At 40.1% G+C, this 13,599-nt stretch overlaps 1 protein-coding gene across 9 annotated transcripts in view; it reads right to left on the bottom strand.

Moving 5' to 3' along the window:
• CAST (calpastatin) overlaps positions 1-13,599 on the bottom strand; it is a 61,878-nt gene that overhangs the window by 34,472 nt on the left and 13,807 nt on the right. The window contains exon 1 of one of the 9 annotated variants that reach the window (XM_084305385.1): positions 9,483-9,567. The exons of 7 other annotated variants lie outside the window; for them this stretch is intronic. Coding sequence is in view for 1 of the 2 variants with exons in the window: in XM_084305384.1 (XP_084161510.1) it covers positions 4,630-4,641 (12 nt within the window). In the remaining variant the exon portion in view is untranslated. Of the gene's footprint in view, positions 1-4,629; positions 4,657-9,482; positions 9,568-13,599 lie in introns of those variants that run through there. One more of the 9 variants, XM_084305384.1, reaches the window with a different exon arrangement.

Raw genomic sequence — 13,599 nt, 5'->3', positions numbered from 1 at the left:
CAGTAGTCATTAGGAGGAACTTAGCAGGAGATGAGGAGTTTAAATGCTCAAGGAAGAAAAAGAACAGCTGGGGGATAGAAAGGAGTTTATATACATGGCTACTGATCATGGTGCAGGCCAAGCTGTCCTCCCCTGTAAACATGTGGGGTTGGCATGGGGAAATAAAATCACTTCCTGGGGAGACTGAGGGGAGCACAGGGCCTTTCCTGCCACACACCACCTCTGCCTGCAGGGCAACACCATACTGCCAGGTCCTACGGCTACCCAGGGTACAGCATGCCTCATTTCATCTACACAGTGCTTTTCACCTGTGTTCCTCCATACTCATGCCTTTTAAATTTTCCCTCTCCACCTACAGGCCCTCTGCCAGCAGAGCCACTAGAAGGAGAAAAGGGTCTTTTGTCCTTCCGAGCCCTTCAGTGCTCGCTGTGAGCACACTGAGCCTTGCAGCGAGAGCGAGCTGCCACAGCCTAAATGCTTGTTTCATAACTACTGCGCAGCCTTTAAAAGAACAGCCTGACTCCCACGAGTCCTTTCTGGGTGATGACTCCTCACGGTGGCATGTTCTGGTTTTCCTCTGCTAAGGGCCGCCTGCCTCAGCCCACAACAGGCAACCGGGAAGTGCTGCAAGAGCTGCGGGCTGACGGTGGGGCCGCGGAGCGGGTGAAGCTGTCTGCCAAAGCAGCACACGAAGGCAGGCCAGGCCAGGCTGGGAGGTAAATATTAACGTGCTGCCTAGCAACTGGCACAAAAACTGCCTGACGCACAGCTCCCGGACACCTCAGCACGGCACGGCACGCCCTGCTCATGCGAAAGGATGGCGAGCGCCTGCCACCACTGGTGCCAGAGCAGCCCTGTCCAAAACAAACAGGAAAGGTTGAGCAGCCCAATAGATAGGCACGAGCGAGGAGAGCTGGAGCTGCCCTCGGGGCTGGGGGGCAACAGCAGGAAAGGCGCGCACATGCCCTGTCAGAAAAAGCAGTTTTTCTTGCGCTGTTGCAGACACAGAGCGCAGAGCCTGCAGCAGATGGAAAATGAGCATCAGCCATCAGCACTGACAATGGATTTTCCTGCGGCTGCACCCGTGTGGGTCCTGCCCCAGTACCTGGGGTGAGGGGGGCTGCCAGGTGCTCCCTGCTTGGGGGACGGCTGCTGCATGGCTCCCAAAGCACCCAGAGTAGGTTGGGGGAGGACGTGAAGTCCACAGCAAATGCAGGGAAGTCACCATCAGGGAGTGGATGGAGATGGTTCCCCCCCGCAGCCAGCTGGCTGCCAGAGAGCCCAGCAGCCACTATCACTGGAGCTCCAAAACCAATCCACCAAATTAACAGGACAGACTTTATGCTGCTGTTGAAAGAGAACAGTGTCGAAAGTGAGAAAGCAGGTGGTAAACCCAGAAGAAAAAAAGCCTGTCAAAAACTTATCTCATGTCACTATGCATGTTCCAGAGACATGGAAGTACAAGTGAAGGCAAAGAGAGGAATGGTGACAAACATCAGAAGAAAATAACTAACTATTCAGGGAATTGAATGCAGATGTCTTCTGGAAAAACAAAACAGCAGGTGAAAAATCCATGACAGGTCTCAGGTACTACAAGCTAGAAATCATTGAAACTGCACCACACACAATGGAGCAACAGCTACTGTCAGCTGAAGCTATTAATTTTGGAAAAACACACAGAAGATTCCTCAGACTGCAAACAGCTGTTGCTTAGCCCTTAAAAGGTACCATCAAGTCACAACTTACCAGCCAGCTAATTCAGAAACGGAAGAGATGCTGAAAATATTTACCAAACAACCAATACACAAACACCTAGACAAAATGAGAAAAAGAATCAAAAAAGAACGCATGCAAAACCTATCTAACACTACATACATTCAAACATGGAAAAAAGCATAATGAATAAGAGAATCTCCATAGGACATGCTGACTACTACTTTTCACAGTACCCTGGATGTTATTTTCTTTGATGAAACAGGGAGATAAGTGTGCAGGGCTAGCTAACAAACGTGCACTCAGCCAGGGAGAAGGCGGGGAGGGGAGGAAGGAGGCCCCAGCGCAGCTCCTGGAGTATCTCTGATAGGCTGCTCTCAGATTGAAGATCAGATGCAACAACAAAAAAGAAAAGGAATTGAACAACAAAGGATATGCAGGCAGCACTAATAAGAAAAACTTGCAATTTTACAGTGCCACAATTTGAGATACTATTGCCTGAAGAAACTAAGGAGAATCACGATAAAATCTGTAACCATTATATTACAAACACAAATGTAAAATACAGGAATAAGTTTCCATCTTTTCAGCTTAAACTTCTCTGAGACAAGTAATAGGATCAGCTTGACTAACACACTCCAGCACAAATGAAACATAGATTTGAGGACAAGTTTTGGGGGAAAAACTGAAAAACTGAGTGTGAGGGCTGTGCATGTCACAGGAAAAGGATGATGGGGATGATGGAACCTGACATTTTGTCCTCTGGTAAGAGCCAAGTAAATGGGAAAGCAAGAACCTGACTTACTGTTAGAGCAAAGAACATCTCAAGTTAAAGATCAAAGACTTTTCTTCTGCAAACAGTCACTGCACAGCCATGGGTACCAAGACAAACCTGTCATTTCCAGCCCTGAAGCCTTTGGACCAGCTTATGTCCATGTTTGCTTGGTCATCCAGCTGTGCTTGGCCTAGGATAGAAGGCTGAAGAGCTACTTGAGTACCCCCTTGGACTTACACGCCTCTCATACATATGAATTGGGACTATTTCTTGGGCTTAGAGGTAACAAAATTTTCATTATTTCAATGTTATTAACTTACAGGATATATCATGGGGGGAAAAACCAGCCTACGCAACAGAACAGTAATACATAAATATGTTTCAACTGAATGTGTAAATGTAAACTGCCTTTGGTTACTTTAATTAAAGCTGTGCAATACAGGCAAAAAATTGGTCTGATTGAAGATTTTTTGTTTATGTGAATGGTTCTGTTTCCAACTCACAGCATGTGTGAGACATGCAACAAATGCTGTTTGAAGAACTGCAAAAAAGTAATGAGTTATTTCACTGAAATGTAAAATGCCATTTGAGTAGTTACAGGTTAACTCTTTCCACCCTGAGATGTACCAGAAGCCTTTTACCAGACAGGAGGTAGGCCATGAGTGGCATTTATAGGCCATTAGTGCATTTAACGATGCATTTCATAACAATGCAAGCAAGACAACATACAATCTTCCACATACTTTCATACCAAAGAATCAGTATTACAGTCTGTGGCATGAACACAATTCCATTCATTTTCCATATACCAAGGGGAGCTGCAAGATGTGATCTGAGCTAAAATCTGCATAATTCTGTGTGTGCATATTTCTGTCTCATATGTGTGAGTGATTAAAGCTACACTGTAGCTAATACAGGCAATGATTTAACATTGGGGAAAAATGTAGCACTGAGATGGCCTCTTTATAGATACTGTTAAGAATGTAATTGATACAATAGCTGATTTAAAAGTTACAAACTTGAATACTGCTGTGGCATTTCCCATCCCAAGTAATTCTGAAAATATCCAATTATTCTGTAATTACTGTTCTTACAGAGAAACAGTTTCACTATTAAGTTACTATGAAAAACAACATCTGTTCAATAGAAGGAAAAAAAAAACACACCTGAGATCGGTATTTCCTTCTCAGATCTCAGGCTCTCAGTTAATATTGCAGAGGTTTAATATTAAAAACTTATTAATAATATGGAATAGCAGGATATAGGCTTCCAGTTAGTACCTGCATATTACCAAGTCTACAGTATGTTTACACAAAACACGCCTACTCTATATGATATATATACAAACTATGCTGTCCTGTTGTGATGAGTTTCTTCACTGAAGTAATCAGCATACTTTCCTTTATAAACAATTTGCATTGGAACTTCTAAGGACTTACATTATTATGTGTAACTAACAGCATGGCTCTTTCACTTATAAAGCCTATTATCACTGCTGAAATGTGTAACATGCAGTTTTAGTGAATAATGTCTACTCTCCATGACATTTCAAAAGGGAATAAAAAAAAGTACAGTCCTTAAAGACAGTTGTTTGTACTTTTTTTTTTCCTGTTGCCATATTTTAATGTAATGTAAAGTTATTTACTAATGTTGGTAGACAATACTAAATTCATTAAAGCCCTGACTCAGCAAAGCCCCTCCACCTTTGCACTTGATACCGTAAAGCAAAGCAAGCAAAACAGGATTCAAGCTTGCAAGCATTATGATTCATTTGAATAGGCAGTTTGAAAAATTCAAACAGGAAAGCATGAATTCCACAATATGCATTGTTTTAAATACTCATCTTAGGAAATAACCACCATTTCTAGGGATGCGTCCTGTACTTTTAACATTCATAAAGTCAGTACATGTGAATACAATCTAAAAGTCTGTAAAAACTATTACCAGTAAATACCTTCGTTTACAAAACCTGACAAAGAGAACAGGAAAAATATTTTGAAGGCCCCATTTAAAAAAAAAAAAAGTCAGGAAAAGCCCACACTGCTAAAGACCACTGAAATAGATTTGCTCTTTTCAAATGTGCATTCACAGTTCAGAGCAAACATGAAGAATAAACTGAAGTACAGCTAAAATATGTTTACCTGCAGAATCATGAAGAAACCTCAGCAGGTACAATTGCTGGGCGTTGAGCTGAAACAGCACTACAGCTTGCTGGAGGTGAAGGGAGCACAAGCACACCACCAGGAGAAGACCTTGTGTGCAAGGAGGTGACGGGTGAAGCCATTGGCAAAGACACATCTGGACTTCTCTGGATGATGGCAGGAGCACTCCAGAAGAGGATTTTCTACCTGATGACCTTCAGACTCCATACATACTGCCCTCCTACACAATATCAGTACTGATAACAAGCACTAGGATTATGTCTGTACTTCTTTTCCAACTCAGCTGTAAAGATCAGAGAGAAAACCCACCAAAGACCAGCAGTAACACTGTCTCCCTGCAAAAACTGCATTGAAAAGATGATCCTCATTACTGTTGTGGAAGAGACTAACCCTGAAATTTCATTCATTCTGCATTCTGGGAATAAATATTTGCAGCAAATATGAATAGAGCAAAAGCAACCATCATTTAGAAATGTTAAAAGAGCATAGAGAAAATGAATAAATCCATTTTCTCATGAAACAAAGACATGAAAAATGTTTAAAGACACTCGTCTGAACGAAGAAATGGAAGAACTGAATAGCTCGTGGTTGTTTTTTTTTGTTTGTTTGTTTTGTTTTTGTTTTTTTTTTTTTGTTTTTTTTTTTTCCTTTTTTTTTTTTTTTCTTTTCCCAGAGCCTCAAGTGGTGCTAAATTTATTGAGGAACACAGGGCATTCAGCCAGTCAAGTTTCGTAACACAGACTCACACCTCTTGTTTTCTTGCATACTAGAACAATATTTAGGCCATTTTAGCACAGAAAAGAAACTTGGCAATACTTAACCACTATATTTTGATGCATCAGCTAAAGCTGATTAACCATACTACTCTGACTTAGAGTAACAGGTTCCATGTAAGCAGTGTTTTTTGAGATAATCTACTCATATTTGAGTTTGGTCACACAAAATAAAGTGTTATCAAGGACAATCTCTGAATGAAGTTAGAAATATATTTACACCAAAGTGAAATACAAGGCTTTGTACCACCTAGACATTGATCAGTCAAACCATCTTTGAGTTAGGTGACTGTTATGAGATTTCAGCAACCTATGTCAAACCCAAAGCTTCATACTGGTATGATTTTTTATTATTTTAACATCACTCTTAAGACTCCAAAACAGCTTACACTTCAACAAAAAACAACCCAAAGAAGTGAATGCCAACCAACTTTAGAACATTCTTGTGCCATTTGACTCTTCTTAAGCTTCCTACACCTCATTTTATACTTACTCATATGCAGGAAGTTAATATATAGAAAAATTCAGAACTACCCCACAGGTAAGAGGAAATGACCACTTATTTGTTAATATCTCCTACTATGTCTAATATTTTCCACATTTTGTTGTTGTTGTTGTTTACCTGTTTTGGAAGTAGAAGAAAATAGTTTGCTAGTCAGTCATAGAACATGCAAGGTACCTAAACATGAAGAATCTTAACATGCACACAGTTTGATCCGTGGGCAAAAGATTCCTGATCTGGAAAGAAAGCCAGTATGTACCTAGTGTTCTGAATACAGACCACAGCTTTAATATCACAGTCTGTGATATTAAACATTAATGCTTAAAAACCTTTAAATGGAGTTAAAAGCACAGACTGCAACACAGTTCATCTTTTGAATCTAGATCATACCCCTCCATCACCAGGCTTTGTTTCATTGGAAAGGTTCTCCCAGTCAAAGCATGAGGCAAGTAAAAAGCATTTTGCTTTCATGCTTACTGTTCACTGCTGAAGATGTTCATTTTGTTGTAATTTTGATAGTGAACTTGGTAGTTTCACTATATCCCAGAATGGGTTACCTGACATGAAAGTGCCATTGGCTACGCATGTAGAAATAATCGAAAAGCCACTTTTTTGAATCCCACCTGAAACTCCCCATTGGACATATAGAAGTGTCATGAAAAGAGGTTTGACATCAAAAATTTGTTTTTATACTCCCCATTTCAATTTCTTAAAATGTGCTCCTCAGTTATCTGTCTTTGGATAACTCCTGTTTCCATCACAGTAACTTCTACAAGTTGGCACATACAGGAATTTTATTTCCATTCAGTCATATTCAAGTATGAGAAGCAGTGTGTCAATACTGTCAGCACTCTTCTCAGGTTCCCACTCTGCACAAGGGAGTACTGCATTACAGTAAAGTACATACTCATCACGGTAGCAGAGCTCTCCTTTTTCATAGGTAGCTCAAAATCCCTCTTCTCAGCTTTATGTTTTAATATACAGTGTTGTCCTGCAAAGAGTTAATAGTTAGCTGTAAACATTGTGGCAGTTTCTGTAAATGGTTTTACACAGCAGAATGTTCCACAGCTATCTGCAGCAGCAAATGGAAGGCTGATAAGAAAACACTAGGAAAACAAGCTATGTGGTGCCAGCCACATGCCACACAGAGCTGCTGAGTTCAGCTAGGATTTGTGTCACTTGGTGTGCAGTATGACCCAGGGATTGTATGCAAAGCCTTGCCTCAGGAGGGCAGGAATAGAAACTGAATTACAAACTGAGACATCAGTCTTTAAAATGTTGGGGTTAAAAAGTTAAAATTTTTATCTAAAAGAGGACTTCATCATACAACTACAGACCTCCAAGATTATGAGTGTGACTAGTTTTATTACAATAATCAGACTAGACAATACTCATAATGGCCAGCTAGTGGTCACAAGAACTACTGAGAGATACTGAATTAGAGATTTATTTTTTTTCACCCTCAGGATTCAGAACAAAAATACTACTAACAAAGCTATATGAAGTGATACATGCATTGCCACAAGGGTATTTGCTGCCCACATGATTGGAAAAATAAGACAGTAGAACAAACAAAAATCACCTGAACAAGAAACTATAGATTTTTGCTCTCAAAATATCATATAAAAGTAACACTGCCTAACCTTCATGTAGGCATTGTTCAAAAAAAAAAAAAAAGTAAAAACTCAACATTGATTCACTATTCCTACTTAAAAGTAGCCATACTGAGGCATTTATTGTTCCAGAATGGGCTCTGAATTCAAGCACATAAAAAACTGCTTCATAATGGTCCTGTGCATGCTCTGTAGGAATAAGAACATTACTGCTCAATTGAAAAATCTAAAATTTCCATCTCCATTTCATCCTGTCATATGTCATTCAGGTTACATTCCTGGGGATTAAAATTTTTAGCACTTCTAAGAAGCAATGCATAAAGATTATTTCTTCCAGGGTCAGTAAGGCTTCTGAGCCTTGAAGAGCTCCTGAGGAGTTAGTTCACAAGGCTACAAACTTCCCTGCCTTCCTATTAGATTTTTCCTTTTGCAGAAGACAATATGGACAAAGTCACAACCTTATTCAAGTCCAGGTTCTTCTCGCTCAAGAAAACAAGAACAGAAATGAAGATGACACACTGAGGATTGGCTTACTGACAAAAGTGGTTCCTTTACTTTCTGGAGATGGGGGTTTCCATTTGTGTTTCTCCTCCACACCCATTTCCAGTCCTTCAAGATCCACCACCTAAATGCAACACAGCTTTGCTCCCAGATTTCAAACTGGGAGTGTCCACCTGGGGAGCAAAGTTACAGCAATACCTCTGCAAGACAACACTAGCAGAACGAATCATCTGTGAGACAAACCCTTCTGGAAGTCTAAGATCAGGACAAGGCTTTTCTGGCTAGTTCTCTGTGTCTGTCATACTTAACCACTCCCTTAAAAACAGAAACAAAAAAGGCAGCATTTTATTTAACAGGCAGACAGTAACAACTACTCTGGAAAACGACTTATAAAAAAAGCTATCCAGCATGTTTTATCTTAATTAAATAAAAATGCAAGAATGACAAAACTACTCATGAAAAAAATATAATTTAAAGACCGGAGGGTCTCTGCAATGTTTGAGAACTTTGTGTCATTTACATTGTTTTCGCTTTCTCCAGAGGCAAAAATGAGAAGGAGGGATGATACTAACACTCATGTTTCACATTAGAAACTAGATCCTGTTTTCTGTATTTATTTTCAGACCAAACATAAAACATTCATGACTATGGATCAGAAGATTCATTTTGCAGTAGGTCTGATCAAGCACTGGCATAACAGAAGCAATACCTACCTAATTTCTACTAGTACAGAAACAACAGTAACATACAATTTAGTAAAAGACATTTTTGTTTCCCATATGGTTTTATATATCTGAAATTTTAGCATGATTTAGGTATAACGATCACTTGTTGTCAAGGTGGTGTTGACACCTAAACATACTTTGCCCAAGAAATAGCTCTTACAGGTCACCACACCCTGACTATGCAACGTTCTGTATGTGCTGTGGGCATAGCAAGCTCTACATTTATGTGCCAAAAAAATTATATGGGGTTCTGAGGTGAGGACAGCATAGGCTGAAAGCAATGCAAAATAACAACAACAAAAAACTAAAACCAACAACAACAACATAGCCTCAACATAGTAAATACAGGACAACTCAAATAATACTTAAAGAGTCAGCTCTTTCTCATCTCGCTCCTATTCCAGATTCTGCTATGTCATGTAAACCACTTCTTCTATCACTCACAACACACGCATTCTTAAAGAGTTAGCATCTAAAAAGACTGCTGGCAACACGTAAAATTATTTTAACAAGCCAATTCTCTACAGACAGACAGCTCTTCAAGCCTGCAGATGAAAGGATCACGTCAGAAGCCCTGGAAGTCAGCAGCAAGTCTAATTTGAGCCCACAAAATTCACGGAAGAGAGAGACAGAAAAAAGGAGAAGTACAACGAGAACGCGACTTAACCCAAAGCAGGGGGCAACATGAAGTAAAAGCCAGTAAGAACAGCTAGCTTACTTGGTACGGGTGGGCCTTCTGCTCCCAGCACGAGCGTCCCAGTGAGGCTGTTCTCTCACCAGTGCCCGGCAGGCTGTGGTTTCAGTTTTCACAGCACCAGCCAAGCCCTCTCAGAGGCCGTGTGCTGGCTGGCAGGGCCGCGCCTGCTGCCGTCGGCGTGCGGGGCGGGCAAGGCAGGCACTGCCTTGCTACCCAGCAAGTGATCAGATAGCAAGGCAGACACGCTGCTGCAGGACCGGTGCCCGTGGCACAGGGAGGGCCACCCCAGCCCTGCTCTGGCTGCAGAGGAACCCCTGGAGGTGGCAGGAGCCATCTCCCAAGCAGGCACGGCCAGGCCAGGGGCATGAGGCCTGTGCGAAGGGTGCAGCTCTCGGTGGGGTCACCGTCAGCTCCCAGAGAGGAGCCTTCATCCTGCGCCCGCTGAGACGTGGCACGGGTGCTGAGGGAAGAAACCCACCCACCCCCCTAAACGAGACCGACACTTACTGTGGGTTTGGGAGCCAGCACCTCCCTGCACTGCGACAAGCTACATGGGGAGCCAGGGTAAATAACTAGTATCACTCAGATGAAACCAGATGGCTGCACCAGCTAAAGCCACTGGAACTGGACTGATTAAGACCACTATTTTGACCAAAAAAATCCAAAACATTAATTCAGAAGTTAAAAGGCAGTACTTGAAGCTTTTTGAAATACCGAAAGTGACCTGCTCTTAAGCTATTTTTTTGGTATAGAATCAAATTCTCAACACACCTGATCTGGAAGTCTTTTTATTTGCATATATTTAAAGAAAAAGACTTCACACTACTAACATCATTTTTTCATAATAGCTTCAATGCCTTTTACCTCAATGGAACAAAAAACAAAACCCATCTCAAGAAGGGAAGTAGAGGGAGAACACCCAAGGATATGACACAGGCTGATGAGGAAAATACACTGTTTTGCTCAGTTAAGTATAGACATTTTTGCTTTTGATCATATTATTAATTTTATATCCTTGCAGAGCATTACAAGTTGTAGTTTTTGTAGGTGTAACTGTCAAGATCAGAGGCTTCTTTTATGGTCCTACTTTTCAAAAGTGACAATTACTTTTGCTGACCAAAGCTTCATGCCATAGCTTTACATGAAGCCAGCTCTTCCACACAGTTTGTATTCACACGTTTTCCATTTTTTAATGTTGTGGTCCATTTTCAGCATGCCTCTGCTACTGAGAAAACCAGTGCTGTCATCCACACTGACACAGTTCTCATGCTTTTCAAATACAAGGTAACCATTGGTAAAACCGTGAGAGCAACTTGTAGAAGACACCCCAGTGTTGCAAAGCACTCATAATTTGAGTATCTCTGCAATCAGCTGCTCTAAGGGCAATATGAAACTGAAGATTGTAGATCTTTTTTGGAATAACCCCAAAATTTAGAGATGACCATCTGACCCTTTTTCACCGTTTTACTGGCAACACAGTCAGGAATAAATTTGCACATTTCTTTGGACCTGCCATATCAGTACTGCAACTTCAAATGTCCACTACTCCGAAATGTCTTTCTTCACAACAATGGGTTTGTGCAAAGTTCCCAGAAATAGGAATTTAGTGGCAATTAAATAAGGTACATAGCAAATAATAATAATAAAAGAAATAATCTCAGCAAATACAACAGTAGTAGGAATCACTTTTCACTATAGTCTTGATATTCAGACTTCTGAGAGAATTTCCAGTCTACTGCAGCAATAGCACAGCCTTTGTTCAACGATGTTTAGATACTATTCTTTTTCTTGCTCTCCTGTATGTTGCACAAAAAATAAGATTGAATCCCTTACAAAATAGTGTTAATTTGGATGATAACTGGAAGTAAGTCAGCTTAAATTTCTTACATTGTTAAGATCAAGAGGATTCCTCTGAATATATTCAAGATCAGCCAAGTCTGAAATAAAAATACATGATGCATTCCCAATGTTGTTGAATTCTGCTAGCATCGCTTTAATAAACTGTCCATGGAACTAACATGGACAGTCACGCACACTTCACTAAACTACTGATGCCAGCAACAAAAAGAAAAGAAGTTTCACTGAGTTCACTAAGAGCAATACCAAAAAGTCCTTACACAAAAAAAAAAAAAAAAACAACTGTAAAGCCTACTTGATATCAGTATAGTTATCTCACAAGAACACAAAGATCCAAGAAGGACAGCTTGATTGAGCTGTACTCAAATATTAGGGTCTTCTGGCTATGACTGAATGCTAAGCTAGAACTTGGCATTCCTGCTGGTGATAGAATTTTAAAAAGAAAATGTGAAAGACCATAAAAGAAAATACACCAGTGCTGGTAAGGCACCTTTGGAACTGGAAGGACATTAGTTCAGTTTTTCCTCTTCGCTATCGCCTGTTAATAATTTTGCAGTGACCTCCTGGTTTGCACACCTTTGCAGCAAAGGAATACATGGAAGAAGCTGCTCACCAGCAACCAGCAAGTATTAACAACCTTAACTGAGTCTTTATTTTTCCCCTCAAATTATCTGACAGGGTTCTGCAGAAAGCATATGCTTACTGAAGATACCTTGGTACAATACAACAGCCGAACAGAACTTTACATCAAAACCAGAAGAAAGGCTTGCTATAGTTTATTCCTAAACAAAGAGTGAAGAGCTTCAAAATGTCATAGAGAACAGCAAATCCACACAGATACAAGAGAAAGGAGTAGAGAGGCAGCACTTCTTCCTTCCACCACATGAAGGCACAGGCAACCAACTACAACCTGAATAAGAAGACACTGAGCATATGCCATTGAGTAAATACTGGCTGCAATGACAGCAGCTTAAGAGCAGAACAATAAAGAATGCAGGGATAAACGCATAGCGCTAAGAATGGCAGGTTAGATACACAGAAAATGAATCCAGACAGATGAACACTTACTCTTAGGAGTGGTTTGCATTACAAGGTGCAGACACAGGAAAATTAAACTACCCGGGTATTAGCCAGGCATTAAACAAGTGTCTTGTGGCATTAAACAAGGCTCCTATGTCTTTAAAATTGGAAACAGAAAACCCAAGCAGAACAAAAGCCAGCTGTTACTACTTACTTACTAACAGGCAAGGAATCAGGCCATAATATAGAAACAAAAAACAAACAAACAAAAAAAACAATCTGTTCTGTTTACAGTAAGTAATTCCACCATAGGGTAAGAGTAGATTAAAAGGCTGAACAGCTGCAGCAGCTCTCACTCACTCTCCCCATCTCCCTCATCCCCTCCCTAATTCATCTTGGACAATGTACATTAATGAGAAGTATTACTGACCAACAAAACAATTAGGATAATTAAGAAATCCCAAGAGATTTCACACTTAGGACACATTTAAGCTACAGCTGGGGGGAAGGTAGGAAGGGAAAAGAAGCAGCAGCAATCACAAAGTTGTCAGAAAATATGCTGGAATGCTCTTGATTTCATTAAAGGAGTTGATCTAGTTTTGTAGCAAAATAGAAAAGGTTGCCTTGCCTTTGAAATGAATATTTCCTTTTCTGTAAAATCCATGTAAAAAATCCCGACACAATGTTTCTTTTGAATAGGTATGTTTAAAGACACTGTGGAAAAGAATACATCTAGCCAAATGCTATTTAACAACAACAACAAAAAAAAAAACATAAAGAAGTCACATAAACTACATGAACAGAACAATTAATTGGCCATGTTCTATATTAAATAATACTGTAGGATGTCAGGAAGCTGTAAAAATTAAAAGATACAGTTAAAATAAAGTGTAGTCTAACTGAAGAAAGGTAGTCATGGCCCACTGTGAAGTAAAAAGCTTAAATTTAAAATAGCCATTGATTAAGAGTCAATTATGATAGCACGAGGCAAATATTTTTCCAGTACATAATCTTCACAAACGAATATTTTGGAACATCTCAAAAACCAGAGGAGCATACAGTACTGAAGAAAATACATAGCCTAAGATGTCATAAGCTAATAACATAAAGCAATATCTGGCAATTGCTTTTAGCCACTTTTTTTCAGTATACTATTTTCCAGTTGTTTCTCTCAATAGGATCACAGGAATTGTACCATACACATTTGCTGTAGAAGATATGCTTACAACAGAAATAAAACAAAAAGAGAAACAAATACATA

This window comes from Netta rufina (assembly GCF_964035555.1).
Source record: "Netta rufina genome assembly, chromosome: Z".
Lineage (NCBI taxonomy): Eukaryota > Metazoa > Chordata > Aves > Anseriformes > Anatidae > Netta > Netta rufina.
Note: the sequence above shows the minus strand (reverse complement) of the source record. Positions and strands in the feature narration are given on the sequence as shown.